General features: G+C 52.0%; 1 protein-coding gene across 3 annotated transcripts in view; it reads right to left on the reverse strand.

Moving 5' to 3' along the window:
• The window catches only part of VWF (von Willebrand factor), a 134,855-nt gene that overhangs the window by 8,368 nt on the left and 100,767 nt on the right, over positions 1–25,720 (reverse strand). For all 3 annotated transcript variants that reach the window (XM_081248296.1, XM_081248297.1, XM_081248298.1), the window contains 11 exons: positions 24,743–24,942; positions 18,310–18,412; positions 17,878–17,952; positions 15,655–15,759; positions 14,306–14,511; positions 12,589–12,738; positions 8,078–8,188; positions 5,622–5,802; positions 4,629–4,669; positions 4,030–4,146; positions 18–116 (listed from right to left, as the gene is read on the reverse strand). In XM_081248296.1, coding sequence (XP_081104422.1) covers positions 18–116; positions 4,030–4,146; positions 4,629–4,669; positions 5,622–5,802; positions 8,078–8,188; positions 12,589–12,738; positions 14,306–14,511; positions 15,655–15,759; positions 17,878–17,952; positions 18,310–18,412; positions 24,743–24,942 — 1,388 coding nt within the window. The remainder of the gene's footprint in view (positions 1–17; positions 117–4,029; positions 4,147–4,628; positions 4,670–5,621; positions 5,803–8,077; positions 8,189–12,588; positions 12,739–14,305; positions 14,512–15,654; positions 15,760–17,877; positions 17,953–18,309; positions 18,413–24,742; positions 24,943–25,720) is intronic.

The following is a 25,720-nucleotide window of genomic DNA, read 5'->3' on the forward strand; positions in this document are numbered from 1 at the left end:
AAGTTGCCCACACACACCTTCAGCATCATGATCTGTCCCCCTCGTAGCTGAATGGTGCAAGCCATAGGCAGGCATCTCCCGCAGCACTGGCCCTGTATCTTCTCTTCCTTGTAACCCTGTAACCAGGAGAAAAAGCAGCCTTAGTTTAAACCTCCCCCTAAGATCCCGATCGTAAGTAGGCCAAATGGTAAATGGTTTCATTAAGCAGTTGCTCAAACTAGAAATCTGGGGGTCGTCCTTGTCTTCTCTCTTTTTCTTATCCCCTCTGCCCCACTCATCACCAGATCTTGCCAAAAACTGCATCTTGAACTCATCCACAGCTCGTCATGCCAGGGTCCTCTGTCATCACCTGATCCAAGCAATCATCATCCACCGCTGGACTCTATCACAGTCGTAACTGTCTTCCTACCTCTCTTCCTGCCAATCCAGCAGCTTCCCGGAAGAAGGATTTCACTGTTTCACAAAAACGCCGCCCCCCAATCTGGGAACCAGTGGAACCAACATAGTGGAACCAACTTTTTATTCTGCAAAGTATTTTAAACCATGTTAACAAAACCAAAAAGTGATTATCAGCCGTCTCATCACTGCGTTAAAATTAAAGCTCTTTTAATTCTCCCCACCATGCCAGAAAAAAAAAAAAGAACTAAATCTAGTAAAGTTTGGTTTTGTTTGTTTGTTTCAGGCAAGGCTTTATTAGGGTCCCTGCTGCAGCAAGGGGCAGTGAGAACAAGTAACAGGTGCCCATGCTTGCTCGGTCCCAGAACACGGACAAGCTGGCTCCTTATATGGGGTGAAGGTAGGGGTGTTTAAAAGAAGAACTTTAGTTATGTGAAAACCAGCTATGGTGTCATTCTTTTTTGCATTTTGCTACATTTAGTAATGACCACTTAGAGATTCATTCCTTGGGGTCCTGAGGTTTTTCTACTATGAATCTCTAGCAGGTCAGTTTGGAGCCCCGGACAGAAGACCTGGTCCTCTCACATTGCTCCCTTGCTCACTGCACTCCGACTGACAGCTCGTAACCAGCAGGGGAGGTTAGGGGTCTATGAGCGTCCACTGAACTCATCAGGGAAGCCGCAGAGAGAAAGCCCAGGCCACACACACACTCAGAAGGACACTGCTGACATTTGAGGCCATCAGGTGGTGTTTCTCCGGTGAGCTTCAACTGTGTTTTCAAAAACGCACAATTCCTGGCAGGTGTGGACCAAGGTGGATGGGAGAGGAAGAAAGAGATGGGAAAAACAGCATGAATGTACGTGAGTCAAAAAGAGGAAATAAAATGAGGCTTAAATCAGGCACGATTTCATGGGAGCATGGATTGGGGCATTTTTTAGTGAGTGTTAGAAGAAGAGACTAGGAAATGCCCTCCACTCAGCAGGCCCAAGGAGAAGAACGTGCCCAAAATCTTTACAGGAGAAGTGAGGGGTGGGGGACCAATGGAGGAGGGGTCTGCAAAGTGAAGGGATGGGGCGGTGGACGCACACTCCACACCCCAGAGAGGCAGAGGGCACGGTGAAGCCAAGAACAGGGAAAGGTGGTAGGCGCTGTGGGAGAAGAAAGGACAGGAGAAAGTGGAGGAGGGGGGACGGTGAGAGGAGGGGCAATGATTTCAGAGGTGCTGTGGGACTCGGGGAAGAGGGACGGGAGGACAGGGAACACGGCAGAAACCACTGGAAGGACGAAACAGAGAGAACAGACCCCGCAAGGCAAGAACACAGCTGCGCTGGTGACGGGCTTGTCTGAGCCCCGCTGGGCTTCCAGCCACTGCTGACGGGGTACGCACCGCACAGCTGCCAGATGGACACGGAGGGCAGCGCTGACCAGACTTTTGCCGGAGCATCCAATCAGGAGCAGCCAGGTGCCCAGCCAGCCACAGGCTCACTCACTCAGGTCTGAGCAGCCAACTAGCCCTGCTCCCCCTGTCCAGGGATGCCCCTCAAACTCTCCTCACAGGTGTCTCCCAGCCCTTTGCATAAACTACATCGGCTGCTCAAGGACCCCAGTCTTATCTCCCCGCTGCCCTTTTCTAACTCTTGCTTAAATGCCAGTCTGTCCCTGTGCCCCCTCCTGGGGGGTCATTGCTCAAGGTCAGCCCATGGTCATGCTCCTCTGGGAGGCCTTCTCAATGTTCCTGGTCAGTGTCACCTCTCTTCCTCAAGCCTTCCTTTGTCTCTACCACCCAGCGGCACAAACAGGCCTCTGGGCTCCTTTTGGGTATAAGCATCGTCTCCCCTGAAGGAGAGAGAGGACCCATGTCTCTGAGGATGCTAACAGTTCCATCTGACGTCGGCAGTTCAAACAGACACAGACCGACCTAAACTTGACCCACCACAGCTCCCCACCTGCAGGAGGCCACACGGAGGCCCTTCGTGGCAGAGGAACGTGACAAGACCAGGTAAGCTGAGCTAGAATGGGGGCATCTGAGGCAGAGGTCAGCGAAGGCTGAGAGATACACAGCAGGGCTAATCTCAGGGATCTCAAGAGGGAGGCGATCCCTGGGGAGACAGCGGAATTTTGGAGGCGAGGAGGAGGAGTACACAGACCAAAAGGGGCCGTGAATTTAAACATATTTAGAAACCTAAGTCTAGACTGGATTCTAAAGCTGGATTTCTATGGACGCAGAGGAAGTGGCCATGCCACCCTCTGGCCACCAGAGGGCGCAGGTAGAGAGTTAGTGGGCTCGTCCCCGCCCCTCCTACAGGACAGCTTAGTGTGGACCGCTTCCTGCATCCACTGTAGTTCCATGGACATCCAGCTAAAGCGATGCCAAAGACTCCAGACAGCATCATTCCAGCCCATATTCAAGCCCAGATGTATCTAGGGGAGTTCTCTCTCTCTCTCTCTCTCTCTCTCTCTCTCTCACGCATGCACACACACACACACACACACACCTGCATCCGAAACCCTAAAACAACTGGGATTTTAAATTAAAAAAAGCAAAAAGGCATACTTCGCTGGCTTCTTTCTAATTGAGGCGGGAATGTTCTCCTTGAGCCATTCTATCAGAAGTAGCTATGTCTCCTACGGACTCCTTCACTCCCCTTGTAAATATGCTATTAAGCCCCTACTTGGAGCATCACACGGTGCCAGGTGCCATGAAGGGCACAGGTGCAGAACACTTCCCGACCTCAAGAGCGCTGACCGTGCCAGCAGCTTGTCCTAACCTTGTCCCTAACCCCCGCATCGCCCCTCCCCGACCCCGCCCAGAACCCGCCCGCTGCCCCACCATCCGAAAGAGCAATGACAATATCCTGTGCATCTAGCTCACAAGAAACTCATCTGACCAACCATATTTTCTAAGACAGCAGGAGCCCCAAATGCAGAAGGCAGTTTGTGGAGGAAGTCAAGGCGTCCTCCTGAGCGTTGGGTGCAGCTCTGCGAGGTGGGGCTGAGTCACGATAAGAATGGTGAAGTGCATGCTTTCCTCTACCCACCTAGAAATGACGATTCCCCTTCCCAGAACCCACCCTCAGAGGAGTTCTGAGCAAACTCAGTCATCGTGACCTGGCAGGGTGAACTATGAAAATGCAATGTCCAATAATAAAAGTATATGTTGCATAATAATATAATAAAATAAATCATAATAAAAGTATATGTTGTGAACTATTAAAACGCAATGTCCAATAATAAAAGTATATGTTGCAAAGAATGTTGCATAGAACCCTGCACATAGCAAGTGTCTGATAAATAATTGTGGACTAACTAGTAACTGATGAATTTTTGTTGACTAATTTTTAATGTTTTCAAAGAACAGTAGTATGTTGCTTAAAAAGAATACAGAACTGTAAATATGGTATCATAAGCCTTGCAAATACAGGAAGAAAATGTTTAAATTTCCAAAACTAAATTATAATTATATCTGAGAAATGCAATTTGGGTAGGTGACTTTTATTCTCTTCCTTACCGTTGTCAAATATGTCCATAATCAGAAAATCACGGAAGCTTTTATTTAAAGAGCCCGGTGAGGTCCCATTGCTTGGGTCCCACAAGTACCCAGTCCACACCCAGGCCCCCATGAGCCTCTCTCACCAGTGGGCAGTCCTCGCAGGTGGTCTGCCTGCACTCCAGCTTGAATCCGGAGATGACCCCCATCTGGACGGTGCAGAGGCAGGTGGTACACAGGTCAACCATCAGACTCCTCCCGGGCTGGAACCAAAGGGACCAGGGTCAGGCCTCCTGGCACCCGGACCCCCCGACCCTCCACTGCCCTCAGTCCCGTGAGCCGTCTGCCTTAGGCATGGGGGCCCAGCTGCCCAAAGCTGCCAGGATCCATCGCCCTGCTTCTCCTCCTGTCCCGAGAGGTCTGCTCCCTCCCGTCCCCACCCCCCACCTCAAGGATGGCATGGTAAGAGTCAGGGCTTTCCCGGCAGAGAGGGAGAGGGGCAGATGGAAGCATGCACAGAAGAAACGCTCGTGTGCCTGGGGCCGGGATGTGAGCGCTAGAAGGCGGGGCCCAGGCCCTGGAGAGGTAGGGGTTCCACTCCAGGATGCCTGGGAAGCCCTGGAGGAAAGGAAAGTGTGGGTGGGGCAGGCCGCCCTGGCTCCTTTCACTTGTACTTTAGAAGGACACCCTTCCCCCAGCACCCCACCCCTGCCCCCCAGGCGCCCTGGAGAAGGCAGCAGCTCACCCCAATGATGGTGCCGTTGAGCACACAGGCCTGCACAGGCTCTGGGGAGAGACAGGCACAGGGCATGAGCGTGCGGAGCACAGCTGGTGAAGGCCCACCACCCGGCTGCTCCTCCCGGGCCGGGCCTCCCCACTGCCCCTGCCGGTCCCTCTCCCCACCCAACGCCAGGCGCTGTGGGTCCTCCTGCCAGAGCCCATGTGGCCACAGTGACCCCAGGCCCGCTGAGGAGGGGCAGCTGCCTGCTCCCCACCATCCAGCCCGCAGGGAGAAGGTCCCTGGAGTCCTCGAGGGGAGGGCACTTGTTTAAGTGATTCACTCCCAAGGGGTGAGTGGGAGAGTGTTTGGGCTTGTCAAAGAAAGAAATTCTACTCTGGAAACTTTAAGTCCCAAGATAAAATCACACAGAGAATTCAGGACAGGTGGTGGTGAGAGTTGTCTGCTGCTGCTACTGCTGTTGGTTGTTTGGCTGGTTGGTTGGTTGGTGGGTGGGTGGGTTAGTTGGTTGCTGGGTTTGTTTGTTTATTTGGTTGGTTGGTTGATTGTGTGGTTTGTTGGTTACTTGGCTGACTGGTTGGTTGGTTGATTGGTTTGTTTATTTGGTTGGTTGGTTGGTTGGTGGGGTTAGGGGATGGGCAGTCGGAATACCTTTTCCAGCCGAATGATTGAGAAGGAGTCTCTAGAATTAGAGAAGCCTGGGTCCAAGCCCAGTTCTACCACTCACTAACTCACAAGAGCAAAGGGAGGTATAATGGTACCCACCTCATGGGATTGTCATAAGGATGACATGAGACAAGGTATAAAACCAGCACTGACACAGTGATGACCTTCAGGAAATTGTCCCATTTCCCTCATCTTATTTGCTTTCTCCCCAAAGTGTTAGCAAAGGATGGAAAGATGTGATCCTCCCCATTTCCCTGAGCTGCTCAAAAGGCAAGGATTCCGGAGCCTTAGAGGAAAGAGAGGCTTGAAGGCGGGCTTGGTGGCACATCTTACCGCAGTGACAGGTGGGGCAACAGCCCGAGGTCTGACAGCTCAGCTGGAAGCCCGAGGGGCAGGTGGGGACGTTCAGTTGGGGGCAGGAGACATTCCTCTGTTGCACGAAGACCTCCTCCTTGACTCGGACACACTCGTAGATGAGGCAGGGGTCCTCGGGCGAGGCCCAGTGAGAGCCAACCTGTGGTCGGAGCACCCGAGTTGGTCAGGGGGCCAAGGTCCACTGGGAGTGGGCAGCCCCCTCAGGAGCTGGTGTGGGTCCTGGAGGTGAGCCCGGCTCAACGGCTAAGCCCTGCCCACAGGGTGAGGCCCATAGAGGGAGGGACAGCTCATCCGGGTCCTTCAGTGAGTCTGGGTCAGAGTCACCCTGACCAAGATCCTAGCTCAGAGCCCCGTGTGCTCCCAAGACAGAGTCTTGAGCCACCGGAGGAAGCACCTGGGGATACGTAAGGATGCTCCCTCCACCCTTGGCTCGGCTGGGAGCTGAGTGTCCAGGAATGGCTGCATGGGGAGACAGTGGAGGGGAGATGTGGAGGGAAACTCAGCCCAGCACCCAGCCTCGTGCTGCTTCCCTCTGGTACAGGGAGCCGGTAAGAGCTGGGGATGCTGGCGCCTGACCCTCGGCTCTGAAATCTGTCCTGAGCTTCCAGGCTGCACATGGGTGGCCTGTCCCAGGTAAGAGCCGGGGATGCTGGCGTCTGACCCTCAGCCCTGCAATCTGCCCTGAGCTTCCAGGCTGCACACAGGTGGCCTGTCCCCAAGGGCACCACAGTCAAGGACCACTGAGTGTCCAGAACATGGTTCAGAAAGTCCCTGCGGAGGTTCTGCCTGGACAACACGTGACCGTGAGCACGGTCTGTGTGATCCAGCTCCCAGACACGCAAGCGGGGGCACCCGGCCTGCCCACTCCAGGCCCAGCGACGTCTCTTGGCCCCTGTTCCCTTTCTTCTCTTTCCAGAAGAGAAGCAGAAAGTGCCACACACCGCAGCCTCTCTCTTGACCCCCCTTCTGACTCACCCTGACCAAACCTTCCCGCTGCGGGCCACACCCCACTCCGATCATTTACCCACCAAGCTCTGGGCGCATCAAGAGGACCTGTCCCTACCCACACCTGCTGGTCCCCCCAGAGCCACTGCCGACCTGCACGTCTTACAGGTAAGATGGAGACTTGAATTGGGAAGGGAAACTCTTTTGTGAACACTGATGGGGGTCAGGGCTGGGGGAGCCCTGGAGGCAGATGAGAGACCAGAGGCGGGAGGGTGGAGCGGTGAGGAGGATGCTGAGCCTCAAAGGGACCAGCTGTCAGCCCCAACCAGGATGGAGTAGCCTCTGGCCCTGGGGAGGAGGTGCAAAGCCAGCCTGATCCCAGGATGGGATGGGGAGCAAAGAGGTTTAAAGCGTGGAGAGGAGGGACACAGCAGGGAAATCCACAGGTAACCAGAATTAGAAGAGGGAGGTGGGAATGCCTGTGGGAAACTCAGTCTGTCACCACCAAGGAGAAGGGGACTGGTGGGCCGGGGTAGGAGCTGAGCACGTTCGGGGCACAGGTAACGCTTTGCCCTCCTTCTACACAGAGTGTGTTTTGGTCTCACTGGAGGACTGAGAAGGGGAAGGTCCCTAGGTGCACCTCACCCCCTCCCAGCATCCACGTCCTGAGGATTCCAGGGCTCAGCACCCCTCCACTTCCTCCTTATCCATCAGAGTAAAAGGACGGTTAGCATCCTAGCATGTGGGCTAAGACTGACTCCCGGGGAGGGATCCTCTGTGCTTCAGAAAATGGCTTTATGAGCATCCAGAGTCAAAGTGAGAGCCTCTGGGCCACGAAGGAGAAGCTACCCTGCTCTGTTTCGGGGGAGGGGATCTGGGGGTGGGGGGCTGGGCAGGAGAAGACACGGATGGGGAGATGGGGGCTGCCAACACGCTCAGGGGCTACAGCCAGAGCTTCAGAAGGGGGCTCAGGGGCCCTGGGAACAGAAATGTAGTTTGCTTCTCTGGGTTACATATTTCTCCAACAGGAACCAGTGAAAGGGTCAGAGGACGCCGCCTGGGCCAGTGTGGCATGAGCAGTATTCGCCGCCTATGTGGTGTGGCAGGGTGCCAGGCCCACGACACAGCCCTGCACCACCCATCAGGGGAAGCAGGTCCTCAGCTTCACAGGTTAAACAGGAGAACATGACCCCCACCCTCAGGCGTTCACAGGGAGAGAACTGGGCTTCTCCCAAAATCCACAAAATGGGAAGTCTGGGGCAACTTTAACTAGTTCCCCGGGAGCAAGGTAATCCTGGCTGACATCTGGATAAACCAACAGCTGCATTAAACTCTCTGTGGGGAAAGCAAAAGGCAGGGAATGAGCTTCTACTTTACGGACGAAACCAAGGGCAGCACCGGACCCCGGATGGACGACCAGGCTGGTGAGGCCCCCACCCTCCTTCCTACCCACCCTGGCCCAGACCTACATTCTTCCAGTAGGACTGGGAGTCTCCCCGAGGGGAGCCAGTCACCACCTCGCAGGCAGATGGCAGGCACGTTCCACAGCACTCGCCTTCATGGAGAACGTAAGTGAAGCCCTGAAAACACACAAAGGGTGGAGCGTCAGGACAGGCCCGCAGCAAAGACAGGTGTTCTGGTCCACTCAGCAGGTGTACGGACCCCTGGGGCTTGCAGAGGGACAGCTGGACCGGCTGTTTTCATCTCTGCCCTCCACCAGCCCCTCGATCATGCTAAGTGGTCAGGAAGCATCACCCACTGAGTCACTATGGGTCTTACACCAGCCAAAGAGACACAACCCTGCCCTCTACAAACTTCCACGTAAGAAGAGCCAGTCCATGGGAGTATTAAAGATGGTCAGAGTTCACTCAGAAGCAGCCAGCTGCCCTGATGTTTATCACAGCCCAAATCTAGGGTCCCTCACTGACTGGGGGAGAACATTCCAGAAGCCTGGAGTCCCAGCTCTGCCCTAACAGGGCTAATTACCTGCACAACATGAGTGCCTTGACCCCAGGACCTCTCAGTGATGTGCAGAGCTGGGCTTCCCCAGGTAGTCACTTGACATTTACCTAGTAGTTTAGGGGGCACAGTGAGATGAGACCCACTTTCCCCAGAAAGCCTGCCAGGGAGGCCAGCATCCTGCACGTCTGAAGTCTGCCAGCCTGTCCCTCCTCTTGGAGGTCCTCCAACCTGGGCAAAGCATTGGGAACTTGGATTGAAACCCTCCAGTGAAAACTGTGAAGCGATGTACAAAGAACAGACAAAACAATGACGTGTGAGGCTGTCCCAGGGGCCGAGAGGCAAGAACCCGGGCCTGTGCAGCATCTCGGAGAGAAGGACAAACTGCAGCCACAGCCGTTCGGGATGGGGGTGGGTACCACACCCGCTCTGCTTCCCAAGAGCACTCACAAGCAGGGCCCGGTCAGAGGATGCACTCAGCACTCGGTATCATCCCCGGCAGTGCCTCTCCCGGGGGAACACGAGGACCCCAGAGACCTGGCTCAACTTTGCAGCATCTCCATGGGACCTACTTACACCCCGACCTGCATCACAGCAGTGCCCAGTGAACTGTCCTCAGTCCTTGATCAGCTGAGATCCAGTTAGTTATCGTGCACCTATGACGTACTAGGCGCTTTGGAGGCGCCAACAAATTAGGATGATAGGGCTTCCCTGGTGGTGCAGTGGTTGAGAGTCCGCCTGCCGATGCAGGGGACACGGGTTCGTGCCCTGGTCCGGGAGGATCCCACATGCCGCGGAGCGGCTGGGCCCGTGAGCCATGGCCGCTGAGCCTGCACGTCCGCAGCCTGTGCTCCGCAACGGGAGGGGCCACAACAGTGAGAGGCCCGCGTACCGCAAAAAAAAAAACAAAAAAAAAACCATAATGGATTGCATTTAGTTGCTCAGAACACAGTTCCTGAAGCTACAATTTAGTCTGACTCTGGGGTCTAAGGGTTATAAGCCTTCAAAGAAAAACTCCTCTGAGGTTTATACAAAAGAGCAGGAATTCCTCTCGCTGTCAACGTGGAAGCAAGGCCACAGTACACCCATGAAATTCTTTGGGACACCAGCAATGCCCTTTGCTTATCTTACATCACGTTTCTGATGTGACATGCAGAGGATTAATTATGGAGATGGTAGGGGAAAGCGTATTTCTGCAGACAGTGGCTTATAAAGGAAGAATCAGAGGGTGATGGTGGTAGTGTTCTTTTTTTTTTTTTTTTTTTTTTGTCACAGCCTAGACAGCAAATGAATTCAGGTAAGTGAGCCTAAATGCCTCTGGAGTCTGACCAGAGCTGATACTCCCCTCTTTGAAGAATGAAGCCTGAGGCCATTCACTAAAGCTCCCACTTCAACACACAATACAGACCAAAGCCCAGCCTCCCCTCAGCTGTAACTAAACCTCAATGCTTCCTTCTCCTCCCAGAAGGTGTGAACATTCTGTCTCTAAGACAGGCCACTCTGCCACCCTAGAGCTATCATCCGGTTGAGAGTTCTGGACGTGGTGCCCCCCTGCACTCATTTCTGACCTCGGGACCCACCATCTTCCTGAAGCCGCCTCCAGCACCTTGGCCTCTAGACAGCCAGGTTCACACCCCGTGCCCTACATTCTCCCCAGCGGTTGATGGACCAGAGTGGGGACTGGACAGAGGGCCCAGTCCATGGGCCGAGCTGAGCCCATCCATTTTCTTCTTGAGAAGTTCATCTCTGGAGCATACAGATTGAACAGGTCTGATTGGACGGGGCGAACCCTGGACCTGAAAAGCCACACTGAGTTGAAGCCAGGTTCCATAAAGCCACGTGCAAGTGAAGCTTCTGAGAAAGCGAAACGTCCTCCCAGGCCCGCAGTGAGGAACCGGACGGATGGGCAGAGAGAAGCGGAGACAGGGGCTCACGGGACAAACGGAGAGAAAAGTGGTACAACCACGGGGCCCACCTGCATGCCCTGAACTTCGTTTCTGAGTGATCCCTGTCTTTCCTATAAATCCCCCTTTTATTTATTTTTAAAATTTATTTATTTTATTTTTGGCTGCGTTGGGTCTTTGTTGCTGCGAGTGGGCTTTCTCTAGTTGCGGCGAGCGGGGGCTACTCTTTGTTGCTGCGCGCGGGCTTCTCACTGCGGTGGCTTCTCTTGTTGCGGAGCACAGGCTCTAGGCGCGCGGGCTTCAGTAGTTGTGGCGCATGGGCTCAGCAGTTGTGGCTCGGGGGCTCTAGAGCGCAGGCTCAGTAGTTGTGGTGCACGGGCTTAGTTGCTCTGTGGCATGTGGGGTCTTCCTCGACCAGGGCTCAAACCCGTGTCCCCTGCATTGGCAGGTGGATTCTTAACCACTGCGCCACCAGGCAAGCCCCTCCCCCTCGTTTTATTTTAGCTAGCTTGAGTGGATTCCATTCTTTGCAATCAAAACTCCCTACCAAAACACAAAACATATTCGGTGCCAATTTGATAAAAACAACCTCTCAGCAGCACTCCCTTCACTTGATAGCAAGGTCTTTCCACTGCCTCCCATGGCCTGTGGGAGGAGATGGAGGCCGATGGGTTTCCAAAGCTTCGTGTTCCCCAAAGGCACACCTGGAACCACAGCATCACCCTCTCCCAAGGGGGCCTGGCAGCCCTGCTCCTCCTCAGCATGGGCAAAGCAGGTAGAGCGCAGAGGAACTGAACAGACTCCCCCATGTCTGGGTTCACTCTCAGGCCCTCCCCTCCGTCACCAAACCACACACACGTCCGAAGAAAAGCATCGAGAGCCCGCCCTTCACCGCCGGTACAAAAGCAACCACTAGACGCATGTACTTGCCTGCCCCGCCTCCTCTTCTTTTATCATTATTTTCTACTGATAATAATGCAGTGATAACAGTAATGTAACCGGTCAGGACCCCATGGGGGCCTCCCCCGAACCCTCTGCTTTAGCTCCTCTCTGAAGGACCTACGTAACAGTATTTGATGCACATTTCCTGAGTTGTTTTGCAGATGTGAAAACGCCCCACCAAACAGAACATGTTAACTGCTGGATGACCTGAGAACGTAGCCCCAGGCCTCCTGGAGCCTAAGGATTGGTCATGTGAACCCCTGTGACCCCGCCCTGTTACCTCACCATCAGCCAATCAGAGAACTGTGCACGAGCTGATCACAGACCCTGCGACCCCGCCCCCCCCCCACCTGGCTTTTAAAAAGCCTTTGCTGAAACCCTTCTGGGAGCTCCGGGGCTTTTTAGAGCACGAGCCACCTATCTCCTTGCATGGCCCTGCAATAAACCTTTCTCTGCTCCAAACTCCGACGTTTGCGTTTGGCCTCACGGTGCGTCGGGCACATGAACTTGCGCTAACAATAACAGCATTAAACCAGCAAACAGAATTGAACCCACAAGACCCCCGCGGACTGTGGTTCCCTTTTTCTAGAGTCTGCTCAGTCTTCAATGTACAAGAATAAAGCTCCCCAAGCACACAGGAGCCTTAGGGGAAGGCCTCCACAAGAAGAATTAAAAACTGGACCGGGGGTTTCAAACCCCAAAATTATACCTCAAAGTATAAACATGGCTCAACTTCTGTACCTCGCATGATACACCTGGTCTGAAAAATCACCAACCTGTGTAGAAACACTATAGTACACTGACACGGGGACCATCTCAGAAAATTCAGGACATATGTCTGTACTAGGTGTAGGCTAAGGAGATGTCCGAAAAGGGAAGAGATAGATAGGGAAAAAAATCCAGCCCTGTTTTCTAGGCAATTAATCCACATCTCTGCTTAGACCAACCTCCCAGCCCTGTGGACTCAAGACCGCACAGCAGACATGACTATGAGCCAAGAGCTGATCACAGAAGGATGACGCAGCCGTCCTCTCCTCAGGCCTCTTTCCTTTACCCAGCCCCACTCCCCTCCTGGCCCCTCCCCTCTGGCCTTGAACCAGAGGTTCCTAAAGGGCCTTTCTTGCCTATTCCTGGGATCCCCTCCCCTACTTCCCTACCCTATTCCTCCCCCTTACCGGCCGGCAGCTGTCTCCACAGGGCTTCTGAGAGCACTGGGCCACACGCAGGCCCATCACGGCATCCTCCAGGTCCGTGCAGGTGCACACGTCACAGCCCTCCTCCCAGAACTGGCCCACGGGGTAGATGGTGCCTTGGTGGACACACACCTGTAGACACAAGGTTTCCGAGAGTGAAGGGACTCAGTTCATCTCAACAAGAGGTGAGTAAGCATCTACGGCGTGTTGGAAGCTACTCTAGGTGCTGAGACTACAGCAATCAATGAAAGCAACATAGTCTCTGCCCACACGAAGGGGCGCTTACATAGTAGAGTCTGCCCTCTTCCCTCCCCTGCCCACCTGCCTTTGGAAGGTTCACCCTGGGAGTGTGGCTCCTTTTGAGTCCTTCGAGGCCCTCCAGTGGGGATATAACACACTGGCCGCCTTGACCCACTATCACTGCTGCCTTAACTGCATTTAACTCCTTCCTGTGTCACACGGAAAGCTGCACCCTAATTCTCAGACCCAGTAATGTCCTTGAACTTGGAACCCACCCACGTATAGCCCTCTTTCCCATTAGGAGTGGCTGAAGGTGAGGGAAGGGTGGGCAGGGGTTATGAATGAGTGTTCCCTTGATGCCCACCAATGACAAGGAATGTATCAAGAGAAGACAGAGCGGGAGATGTGCTTGAGAGACAAGGGATCCTGTCTGGAAGAGCTGTAGGCTATGGAAGGAACGTGGGACATGAGATCCCAGCGGTTGGTTACGATTAGAATCGTAGAGCCTGGGATGCATGTGATATACAACGCTCAGACTTTATTTTCTAGGAATGAGGTACTAAAGAAACTCTTGGATCATGAGGCTCAGAGGCAGGTTTTAAACGATCCCAAGTGTGTCCTCTGAAGCTACAAACAGGTCTCCACGTGTATTCACATAGTAACAGTACACATTTTTAAAACCATTTTCCTATACCTGCTCCGTCTTCCCGCTTTCGTACAATGAACTCAGTGAATGAGACCCCTGGCTCTTTGATTAAGAAGCCCCCCTAAAAACTGTTACCACCCAGAATCCCTCTTCTAGGAATCTATCCCAAAAGACACTCTGGCAAAAAGACAAAATGACAGATGCCCAAGGCTGTTACAGCATTACTAGCAATAGCAAAAGATTGAAGCCACTCAACTGTGAATCGATATGACTGAACTAAGATGCATCCTGGCAATAGATTACTAAGCTGTGAAAAGGAATAAGGCAGATCTCCATATACTGACAGAGGATAATTCTACTACAAATTGTTCGGTGAAAAAATACACATTCAAAACAATTTATAATATGCTACCCTTTCGGTGAGAAATAGGAAGCAATATAAATGTATAAAATTTGCTTATATTTTCGAAAAGAAAAATAGATGGATACACCAATGAAAATGATAAATTATGAAGGGAGAAAAGGAACAAGGTAGGGAAAGTAAGGGTAGAGGTGAGATTCCTGGGAGTGCATCTTGTTTTATAATTTAGGTTTTAGAATCATTCATGGGTTTAGAATCGTCTATGGCACCCAGCCATGCTCAGAACATGGTAGCGTCTCTGTTAGTACCTCCTGAGCTAATTAGGTTTAGGCTGAGATGGAATGCTGATACCCCTTCACTGGGCCACACAGCACTCGTGTGGGCAGGAAGGCAAGTCTTCCACAGGAGCATGTGTCTGGCCATTGTCCCAGCTGGAGCCGAGCAGCCCCTACCTTATCCGGGAGGCAGGTGGTGGTGGTGCAGCCGCAGTCATTGGTGACGGTGGAGGCCAGGTACCCCAGTGGGCAGGTCACCGCCGAGCTGGTACAGTTGCAAACACACTTGTACTCATCACAGCACTGGGTCTTCTGAAGGACTGGCGTCCGGTGCGGGGGACAGGAGGGTGGGGACTCCCTTGGGCATTCCTCCTTCCTGCAGGCTGAGGGGCAGCACGAGGTGATGGCCCGGTCCTGCCACACTGAGCGCTGCACTCAGCCTGGGTTCCTAAGCATTCAGCTACTATATAAGGTCCCAGGGAACTCTAGCCCCAGAATATTAAGTCAGAAACACACGTGAGTCCAGCTCAGGAGCTGAGGGATAGTCAATCATACCAAAAAGTGGTCAGTCTGCAGAAAAATAAGAAAACTAACCCAAAGGAGAAATATGAAGCTATTTTAATGGAGAAGCTAAGGCTGCTGGGTGTCCACTCCACCACCTTCCCAGGCACATCTGGAAGGGGTGGGGTCCCTCCAGCTGCAGATACTCAGAGATGACTGGTATAGAATCTCTAAGACCCAGAGAGCCCTGGGCACATAGGTACTGGTTAGCATTTTTATAAGCTGGTGGCTTATGAGATCCTATCCCCAACCTCAGTACCTGGAATAATAAATGACCTAGAGTTTTAGGTCCTCCGACAATGATGAATGAAAAATGACAGCAATCTTGTCAAATCCACAATGTCCTTTTATCACTGCCAAATCCCATCCCATGCCTTTGCCTGTTCCCAGCTTTCTGCAGATACAATGTGTTCTCCCATACTCGAGGGCTTTCATCTCAGAACTCAAGTGAGATTCTCAATCAACAGGACGAGAAATGGGTATTCTCAGTAACTAAATATTGAATTCAGCTTCTTGACATGTCCAGAAACTGTCTTTAGTCCAACCCTATGCTTAAATTGTAGTATTTAGAAATTAAATACATAAACATACAGAGGAAGAAAAGTCTATAAATTTATTTGGGAATAAGATCCAGTGATTTGAACAAACCAAGGGTACATTCCTTCCCCTCCATGGCTTATGGGAGGGTGGGAGAAAATAAAGATTAGATCTGGAGGCTTCTTCATCTCAGGTCCAAATGCCACCTAATAAGCCCAAAAGGGGGATGCCTGCAGCTGTGTCCACACCCCATTCCCCAGCCTGCGGCTGGGAGGAGTCTTAGGGGATTCAGTCCACGTGTGACCTTGACCCCTCTGTTCTAGACACACCCCAAGCTCAGGCTCAGCTCACTAGAATACAGGATGCCTTCCCAGACCAGGGGACAGTGACTGCACCGCCCCGTCCTCACCCACAGAGGGAGAACTTACAGCAGGTGAAGTTGGGTCTGCACTCGCCGGGGTTGGTCAGTGTAGGCTGGAGGCCACCTTCACAGTGAGGCACCGGGGGCAGGTCACAGCTCACCAGGTCACACACTGAGGGCCCAGAGAGAGACGTGCACTCAGAATTCAGCGAGGCTACTCTTGTGCTAGTGAGTGGCTCCTTACACTACATTCCTACTCACGCAGACCTTTACTGTTTCACATATGTGATGATGATGAGATGAAGGCAGAGCTAGAGATGGAGATAGAGGAAAAGGTACAGGAAGATGAAAAGATAGGGGAAGAGATGGAGATAGAGATGGAGATACACGGACAGGGAGGGGGCGGGGGAAGGTGATGATAGATGATAAATAGATGATAGATACACAGATAGATGATAGATCGATAGATGATAGGTAGATAATAGACAGATAGATGATAGATACATAGATAGATGATTGATAGATAGATAGACAGTAGATAGACAATAGATAGAAAGATGATAGGTAGATAGATAATAGAACGATAGATAGAACGATAGATAGATAGATAGAAAGGTAGATAGACAGATAGATAGATACAAGCCATAGGACAAACTCATGTTGATTACTCTTGTCATCTGCAGGGACTCCAGATCTCAGCCAATCACTTGAGCCCTCTAGACTTCAGGATCATCTTCTGTAAGGTGGGCAGTCTACCTCACAGGGTCGGTCTATTGATGTCTTGAAATAATGAAGGCAAAGTGCCTGGCACGTTGGAGAAGCTTCAAAATGTCCATAAAATGAAGGCTTTGAACTAAATGACCCCCAGTTCCCTCCACTGTTAACATCCTAAGACCTATTTTTACTAAATTGTTCCCCAGTCAGATTCGCCCCTCACCCCCGCCCCTCCACATAAGGCTTCTCTTTATCCCTGATAAATTTCATCAGCCTAAAGCAATGTCTCAGATGATTTCTTTTTTAGATCCTCGGACCGTCTTGATCTATCTGCTCTCCCTCAAAGGTTTCATCGCCTCAAACTTCACAAGCCTGTGCTTTATGTCTTCATCTGTACAATTAATAAACGCCTGGGACAGGACAGGGACAAAGCACTAGAGACTTCCTGCCATGTTACTCAGAATTCCATCAGCTCTGGATTCATTTAATTATACCGTTATTCAGCCCATTATTCACAATGCAAGTTGCAAACCTGTAATGAAACCCTTTGACAAATAACGTGTTGAAGTCAAGGCGCCCATGTGTGGCCTTTTCTACAGTTACTCTGGCATAACTGGCTCTGCAGTAAATCCCTTGCACCTCCCCCACCAGTGATTACCCCATTCTTTTATTTTTGAGGCATGGTTGATAACAATATTACATGTTTCAGGTGTACAGCACAGCGATTCACAATTTTTAAAGGTTATACTCCGTTTATAGTTGTTATAAAATATTGGCTATATTCCCTGTGCTGTACAATATACCCTTGTAGCTTATTTATTTTATACATAGTAGTTTGTACCTCTTACTCCCCTGCCCCTATCTTGCCCCTCCCCCTTCCCTCTCCCCACTAGTAACCACTAGTTTGTTCTCTATATCTGTGAGTCTGTTTCATTTTTGTTATATTCACCAGTTTGTTGTAGTTTTAGATTCCACATATAAGTGATATCATACAGCATTTGCCCTTCTCTGACTCATTTCACTAAGCATAATACCCTCCATGTCCATCCATGTCGCTGCAAGTGGCAAAATCTTATTCCTTTTCATGCCTGAGTTGTATTCCATTGCATGTATGTACCACATCTTCTTTATCCATTCATCCGTTTTGTGGGTTTTTTTTCCTATTTTTTGGCCACGCCACGCGGCACTCGGGATCTTAGTTCCCCAACAAGGGATCGACCCCGTGCCCCCCGCAATGGAAGCATGGAGTCTTAACCACTGGACCACCAGGGAACTCCCTATCCATTCATCTGTTGATGGTCGCTTAGGTTGCTTCCATATCTTGGCTGTTGCAAATAATGTTGCTGTGAACATTGCACCCCATTCTTTTTTAATGCTTTCAAAACTTACATTTAATAAGTCACAGCAGAATCTTTCTAGGAAACAAACCCTATTTTCCAGAGGCTACTCTTTCCAGGTTTTGGAAAATCCACACCCTGCTCCTGACCACGAGCCCCTTCAGCAGCACCACCTTGGCCCCCTCTCCCCGGGGCGGGGCTGGGGTTGGACGCCGAGAAATGCCACGGGTGACACATACCACACTCGTACTCGGGGCAGCACTGCTGCGTGCTCTGCCGGAGACGGGCCACCTCGCACGGGCCGCACGCAGGCGCTGGGGGAGAAGAGGCCGCAGAGGTCAGAGAGAGAGACAGCGGTGCCCACTGCAGACTCTCGGCCGCGGGAACCAGCCAGGCCCGCTGACGAATGAGTCACCCGGTGTGTCCGGCTGTCCCCTCAGATGCACCCTCGGGAGACCGAGGCTGAGGGCCCAGGAGGGGACAGCAGAGCAGGCACACACACACACACACCCGCCCCCGAGAGCTCTACCCCCGTGCAGGAAGGGGAGCCCAGCCCGGCGAGGCAAGCAGGGTGGGGCTGGCATGGGGAATCCGCGTGTGGATCTGGTCCACCAGGTCTGAAGACAGGGTGGCCTCGGGGCCTGGAGGGAGCCCTGAGGGAGGGGCCTCACCTCTGGCTGTGGGGCAGGGCTGTGTCGTGCAGTTGACCTTCCGCCCGCTGAGGCACGTGCAGATCTGGCAGGGCTGGTGGTCTGGGACCCACGTTTCCAGAAGCTGAGGGAGAACAAGGTTCAGAGAGGGCCCAGGAGTTCATGGAAGTTGGGTTCCCCCACCCCTGGCTTGGTCTCCCTGGGGGACGCCCAGTGCCCGAGCCCCGCCTGGGTCAGAGCTGCGCAGATGAACCAAGACAAGCTGACAGATGCTGAGGACCCTGAGGAGGAGGGAGCTGGAGAGGACTGGGGTGCCTGGGGCACCCACACTGCTTCGTACACTCGGGAGAAGGGCAAGCCCCAGGTCTCAGAAAACACGGAGCTTTCATCGCAGCCCTTCTGATGGTGACGCTAAAACAAAGCAAGGCGAGAAAATGAGGACTCCTGTGTCACCCCGCCGGCCACTTCCCAGGCCAAAGGAGAAGCTGGGCTGCAGCTTGAGAAAGATGCCACTCATTTCTGCAACGGACTTAAGACTATACAGCAGGAAGAGCTGAAGGGGGGACAGCCGAACTCTCAGGACCCTCACACTGCTGGGACTGGTGGTGACGTTCCAGACCAGGGTGCAGTTTCCAGGTGAGGGTCACCAGGGCAGCAGGCATCCCCACTGCACAAGGGCTTCAGAGTCAGGAAGCCCCCCAACTCCTACATCGGTTGGCTTCACCCTCCGTGCCACTGCCCGTTTCCTCCCAGGCGAGGGGAGGGCCCCCCAGCCTGCCTCCCAGAACTGTGCAAGAAGCAGGAGCTTCCCTGGTGGCACAGTGGTTGAGAGTCCGCCTGCTGATGCAGGGGACACAGGTTCGTGCCCCGGTCCGGGAAGATCCCACATGCTGCGCAGCGGCTGGGCCCGTGAGCCATGGCCGCTGAGCCTGCGCGTCCGGAGCCTGTGCTCCGCAATGGGAGAGGCCACAACAGTGAGAGGCCCACTTACCGCAAAAAAAAAAAAAAAAAAAAAGCAGCAGCAGGCGGCTGTGAAGAGCACAGATGGAACTGCAGAGCCAGGACTGGGTCCCTTTGGGCTCGGCCGTCAAGGGAAATTCCAGTGAAGTCACCCCTGAATAAACGCCTCCTTATCCAGCGGCTCAAAGGCCGCTAAAAAGTCCCCCGGTCAAGAAGGTCTTACTTATTCCCTCTGCTTCCATGGTCCGCAGTCAGCATCTGCCGCGGAGAGGGAGAGAGATGGGACATCTCCGGGTCAACCCCTCCCCAGGCTGCCCGTCCTCCTGCGGGGTTAAACCTTGGATGCTTCCCTGGACACCTTCTGCTGCATCCGTGTAACAGCCCACATCTGAGGGGCAAGTGTCACGTGACATGGTTTAAGGGCTTCACGTAAACGACTCATGTAATCCTCCCCACAGCCCCACGACCGGGACATTCTTCGTTATCCCCACTCGTCCAAGGAGAAAGCGGAGGCCCTTGCTCGGGGTCACCCCGTCGCAGTGCAGAGATGGGATCTGGACCCAGAATCCACTGGTTATCACCGTGTTCTGCTGCTTCCCGGTAATACGCAGCATGAAACACGTTCAAGATATTTCCCCAAAGGCTTTACACTGACTCATTGTACGTTCCTTCTAATAACCCTATCGGGCGAGTATGGCCATTACTTACACTGACCCGTGATGACACTGAGGCACAGACCAGGAGCTTGACCAGGTGGCACAGCCAGGGTTTGGACCCGGCATCCTGGCCCTGCACACCACATGCTCTCTCTCCAAACCATAGCCGCCAGGCTCGGCCAGCCCGCTGAGGGGCTGTGGGAGTGCCAGGCACTGGGTACACTGTCCCAGCCCTCGAATGGCTGACGGTCAAGCCGAGGAAATAGGACTTGCCCGTGAAAAGGTGAATGAGATCACTCAATTTTGATGCATCCACACCACGGAATACTACTCAGCCATAAAAACAAACTATGGAACGTACAGTGTGGATGGATCTCGAGAGTATTATGTTGAGCGAAAGAAGCCAGGCAAAAAAGGAGCAAAATACTGCATGAGTCCATTTACATAAAATTCCAGAAAATGTAAACAGATCTATACTGACAGAAAGCAGACCAGTTGTTGCCTGGGGATGGAGGTGGGGACTGGGGGTGTACTAAACAGGGTCATCAAGGAACTTTCGCAGGTGATGGAAATTTCATTATCTTCATCATGATGACGGTTTTTACAGGCGAATGCACTTGTCAAAATTCATCAGATCGAAAATTTATATTTGGTGCTGTTTACTGTCTGTGAACTCTCCATAAAGGTGGACTCTAGGTCCATCCACCTCACTACAAATAACTCAATTTCATTCCTTTTTTTTTTTTTTTTTTTTTTTTTTTTTTTTTTTTTTGCTGTACGCGGGCCTCTCACTGTTGTGGCCTCTCCCGTTGCGGAGCACAGGCTCCGGACGCGCAGGCTCAGCGGCCATGGCTCACGGGCCCAGCCGCTCCACAGCATGTGGGATCTTCCCAGACCGGGGCACGAACCTGCATCCCCTGCATCGGCAGGCGGACTCTCAACCACTGCGCTACCAGGGAAGCCCAAAGGTGATTTTTAAACTAAAAAAAAGAGTGCCAGGAGTGCAAAAGAAGAGTTCGCTAGGGCTGTGGGCTCCAAAGAGGCCTCACATCCTTGGGGACGTGGCCACTGCAGGAGGCTGTGCTTAACCTGGCGGGCAGGGTGCAGCCCTGAGGCCCTGTAAGCAGGACCCGCCTCAGAGGGAAGGACGTTTAACCAGGACAAGCCTTGAGCGGGTGCCAGCGAGTGGGTGGAGAGGGAGGGACGAGGACCAGGAAACAGAACAGAGGCTGCAGCGGCTACTATTCCAGCTTCTCCAAGGGGCTGGGGAGACCCAGGGAGGGGCACAGGGACAGGCGAGGCTGGGCGGAGCGGAGGAAGGCGGGGGAGCTCACACGTCTCCCCAGGACTCTCTCTGCTCTGACTCTTTCCTGCTCTTTTACACTGATGGTGATGCCAAGAAAACCATAAATCAAGGGATTTATATTTAGACGTTTAAGTGGCAAAAGTGATGAGAGAAGAACGGAGATATACGTTTATGTATTGGGGAGTTTTTTCTCTTTTTCTTTTTTTTTGGTTGCACTGGGTCTTAGTTGCGGCATGCAGGCTCCTTAGTTGTGGCATGCGAACTCTCAGTTGCAGCATGCACGTGGGATCTAGTTCCCTGATCGGGAATCGAACCCGGACCCCCTGCATTGGGAGTGCAGAGTCTTATCCACTGAGCCACCAGGGAAGTCCCTTTTTTTCTCTTTTTAAAAATGAACTCCAGACATCTAAAATTCAAGAACGAATTATACAGCTTTGCAACTCTCCTTGGCAACATCACAATAGATGACCAAAAGCAGGTGTTAAACGTCCTCTTCCAGGGATTTCCATTTTCCCAGGAAGCTTTAATGAGGCAGGTCACAGAATCTATGGCCCCTGAAAAAGAGCCCTGGATGGCAAAGGCTAAGCTTCTAAAAGCACCCGCGGCCAGCCTTACAGCAGTACACCTGGCGCATTATGCAGCCAATCGGCCAGCAGAGGGCACTCCTGCATCAGGACAGGCCAACTCCAGGCAGCCCTGTCTCAGCCCCCAGGTTCCAGGGCCTGGTGCAGGACTGTTACCTGGACAGAACAGGGAAGCGACCTGGCTGGAGTTAAAGATTAAATAAAGATGACAGGAGAACGACCTGCAGAGAATGCAGCAAGGGAAAACTGAAGTCTTCAGAGCCCAAGGTCAAAGCAGGCACTCAGCAAGTCACCAGGCACCGCCCACCCCGGCCAGGATTTGAGGGAAGATGCAAATTAAAGGTCAGCGCTGAGCCGCTACAGAACAGAGAGGAGACAAGGCTCAGCAGACCATCTGGGTGATGCAGGCAATCCCCAGTGGAGCTGAAGCAGCGCTTGCCCAGCACAGCGGGGCGGGGGGCGGGGGGCAAGGCGGGACAGCCCATGCATGGCCCCGGATCCCTTGACAGCTGGCTACAAAGGCAGAGTGCATTTTGTAAAATAAACAAGAGCTATGGAAACTGGTAAATAGTTTGCCCTTCCAAAATCACCACAAGAGATTTCTACCCTGGATTATTTCCCCGAAGAAAAGCTTTCTGGGCTTTATTCTTCAGTTTCAAGAAAATTCACTTAATGGAAATGTTCTTCGTATTAGATTTTTATTCCCTCTCTACTTTGAAAGTCAAAGCTGGACTGGCTGGATATTTGTCTTCATCCGTTTAAACTATATTTTCTGAAATAACTAAAACCGGCTGTGTTCCCTTCATAGTTTTTTATTAACTAATTTTATGTCGCTTGATTTTAAAATGTATTTATCAGACTGTATCTATGTCAAAATACTGCACTATTTGGATGCCCTCTTCATACAACTCTGATGCGTATTCCAGTGTGTGGGATGGAAGGGGCAGGGAGCAGGGAAAAGGGTCGGAGAGGAGGAGTGGGGAAGGGGGCAGAGACCCTAGGATAAAATTCACAAGCCTCCCGCCTTCGGGTCCCTGCAGACACCTGACTCACAGAGAGCCAGAAATGCAAACTTGAGCTTCCTTCTGATCTCGAGGATTCCAAGGAAGGGGGTAGAGACCATTTCTGACTGCCTCTGAGAGCACCTTGCCACCAACGGCAAAACCAGCCTGAAATGACCACTGGGTGTCAGCACCCCAGGGCAATGGTACACGTCATCTGCGTCCAGCGGGAGTCCAGGAGCTGTGCAAGTCAGGGAGAGCGATGTAAGGTTTTGTCAACTCTTTGGGGGAACATTACGGTACAGGCAGTTTCTTAATTTGGCCAGCTGAAATATGGTAGCAGAGTGCGACTGGGCTTCTCTCCTGGTTTACCTATTACACAGCGAGAACAAACGGGATCCGCCAGGCTAAAGCCCAGCAACACAACAGAGCCAGTGGGACCATCCAAGTAATCGCCTTATTGGTGCCATGCTTACAAGGACACCCACTCAGCTCAGAGTTTAGCTCACAGTTCCCGTGAGACCAATGGCAGGGCTTGGACACTATAGGGTGACCTGGTGTAGTGCACAGGGTCTTTTTAAATCACCTCTTGTCATCTGAGCCTCAGTTTCCCATTCAGAGGGACATGTAATAATTACCCTATGGAGCTTTGGGGAGAATCAAATGAAATGGTCCATTTCCTAGCTTCCGAGGGCAGCGACAGAGGAGTGTAATCCTGGAATGACTGTTTTCATCATTCTCCAGTTGGTTAGTTAGCTTCACCGTGTGTTCTCCTAGTTCTGATCAAGTACAGTGTTAAGTCACCTGACCTGGTCCACTTAGTGATGGAGGTCTTCCTTGGTGATGATGGAGATGTTAGGTCTTGAGTGCAGCCCATGGTCACAGAACACATCCTCCTTTGCTAGAAGCCAAATGTGCTCCCCCTCTACCAGGCTCTGTGGTATCACTGCCAGTTTGAAAGGCAGGACCACTGCCCATACTCACAGGTCCACAGACACACACTGCCCCAGGTACTACAATACACACATTGGCAACTTTGAAGAGATATGACAGCCATCTGAGTCCAAGATGAGGGAGTTTGGTAAATGAACAGCCTTTCAAAATAATGATACCTGAAAGGCTAAGAGAACTGATGACTTGATGACTCAATGACTTCCAAGAAAATCAGCCCAAAGGGGACCTAGCAAAAGGGAAATTTCATGTATCGAAAAGAGCAAGCTCTTTGGAATCAGACAGAGCTTCAAATACTAACTCCAACTCCCAACCCCATCTCCTACAAACTGCATCCATGGGCAAGGTACCAAGCTCTCTAAGCCTTCATTTTCTCATAGGTGTTTTGTGAGTATTTATGAGAGGGGATGCTACACACACACACACACACACACACACACACAATTCTATAGTCTAATAAGTCTGAGAAGCAAAAAATTGCAATGTACATTAGCATATCAAAAGCTCTAAAGAATCCTGCAATAAAGAAACCTGGCTAGCTGGTGTTCTTTAAAACCTCTTGACCACAGGTAACTGTCAATACCTTGCCTGCTAAACACACCTTTGAAAAATGTTGAAATAATGAATATATAGTGCTTAGTACAATGTAAGGTACCTAATATATCTTAACAATGGTAGACATCACCATGTAAAATATTCTTTTCCCATCTCCTCCTGGGTTCCTAGCATTCTACTAACATGGATATAATGATAAATATAGTAATGGTAGTAATGTGTTGTTACACTCTGGTGTTTGATCACACAGCTAACCCATGACAGATCCGGGTTTTGAACCAAGATGTGTCTGACTCCAAAGCCATTATGCCGTACTGTCTTTTTATCCCTCAGGGACCCCCCTGGAGAGCAGAGCCCTGCAGCCAAGGTTAGAAGGGGCCAATCACGGGTGAACACTTCCCCCTACTGGCCCCACGGGGGGCGAGAGGCCAGGGCTCCTACCTGGTGCCGGATCCCATCGTCACCGACGCACTGGGTGCAGGCCTCCTCGGGGACACAGCTGCCTTCCAGCAGCACTTGGTGCAGGGGGCAGAAGCAGCCTTCTGAGGGATGGTCTCCACAGGAGCTCGAGTTGCCCTCACATTGGCGGGGGCAGCCGCGCTCACAGTGGTGGTAGACCAGGGATGGTGGGCACGGCACAGCTGCAGACAGAGAAGGGGGTCACCCTCAAGGGTCTGCACCAACCAGAGGGAAGTGGTTCAGCTTCAAGGCAGTTGATCATCTGACAAACTTGCTGGGTCAGAAACTGCTAGTTTCCACCAATTTTCATTCTCTCCATCTTCCATAGAAATAGACCTTCAAGCCGGGCACGTGGCCACCCAGAATAAAGACTACATTTCCCAACCTCCCTTGCAACTAAGTGCAGTCATGTGATTACGTTCTGACCAATAAACTGTAAGAGCAAGTGAAGACTCTTAACAGCAGTTTCTAAGAATCATTTTTTGAAAAGACAGCTGCGTCTCTGGCCCTTTTCCTTCCTTCCCCTCATCCCTCCACTTGGAACCTGGATGTGATGGCCAGAGCTCCATCTTAAACCGTGAGGAAAAAGCACACCCAACTGAGGACGGAGCAAAGAACTCGAATCCACTTCGAGACCCAGAAAGAGCTGGGACTGCTTCCCTCTGATCAGCTGTGTGACACAGAATTTTACTTCTCTCCTACTTGTAGCCAAATTTAATCCCAACTGACGATGTGAACCTGTGTATCCTTAGGAAGTTCTATGGTTCTTTTCTTTGTATACACATATGTTTAATGCTTCGAAAATTCTCTTAAACTTAAATAAGGAATCCACAGCTATGGAGGGCTGCCCTGGGAGAAAAGCTACAAAGTGATCCACTTCTCCCACTCTGGTCCTGCTCAACCCCTTCCTCCCATTTTCACGGTGCCAAGGCAGGTGGTAGAGAAGGTTTCCAAGCATTT

This window comes from Mesoplodon bidens, assembly GCF_964165515.1.
Source record: "Mesoplodon bidens genome assembly, chromosome: 11".
Taxonomy (NCBI): domain Eukaryota; kingdom Metazoa; phylum Chordata; class Mammalia; order Artiodactyla; family Ziphiidae; genus Mesoplodon; species Mesoplodon bidens.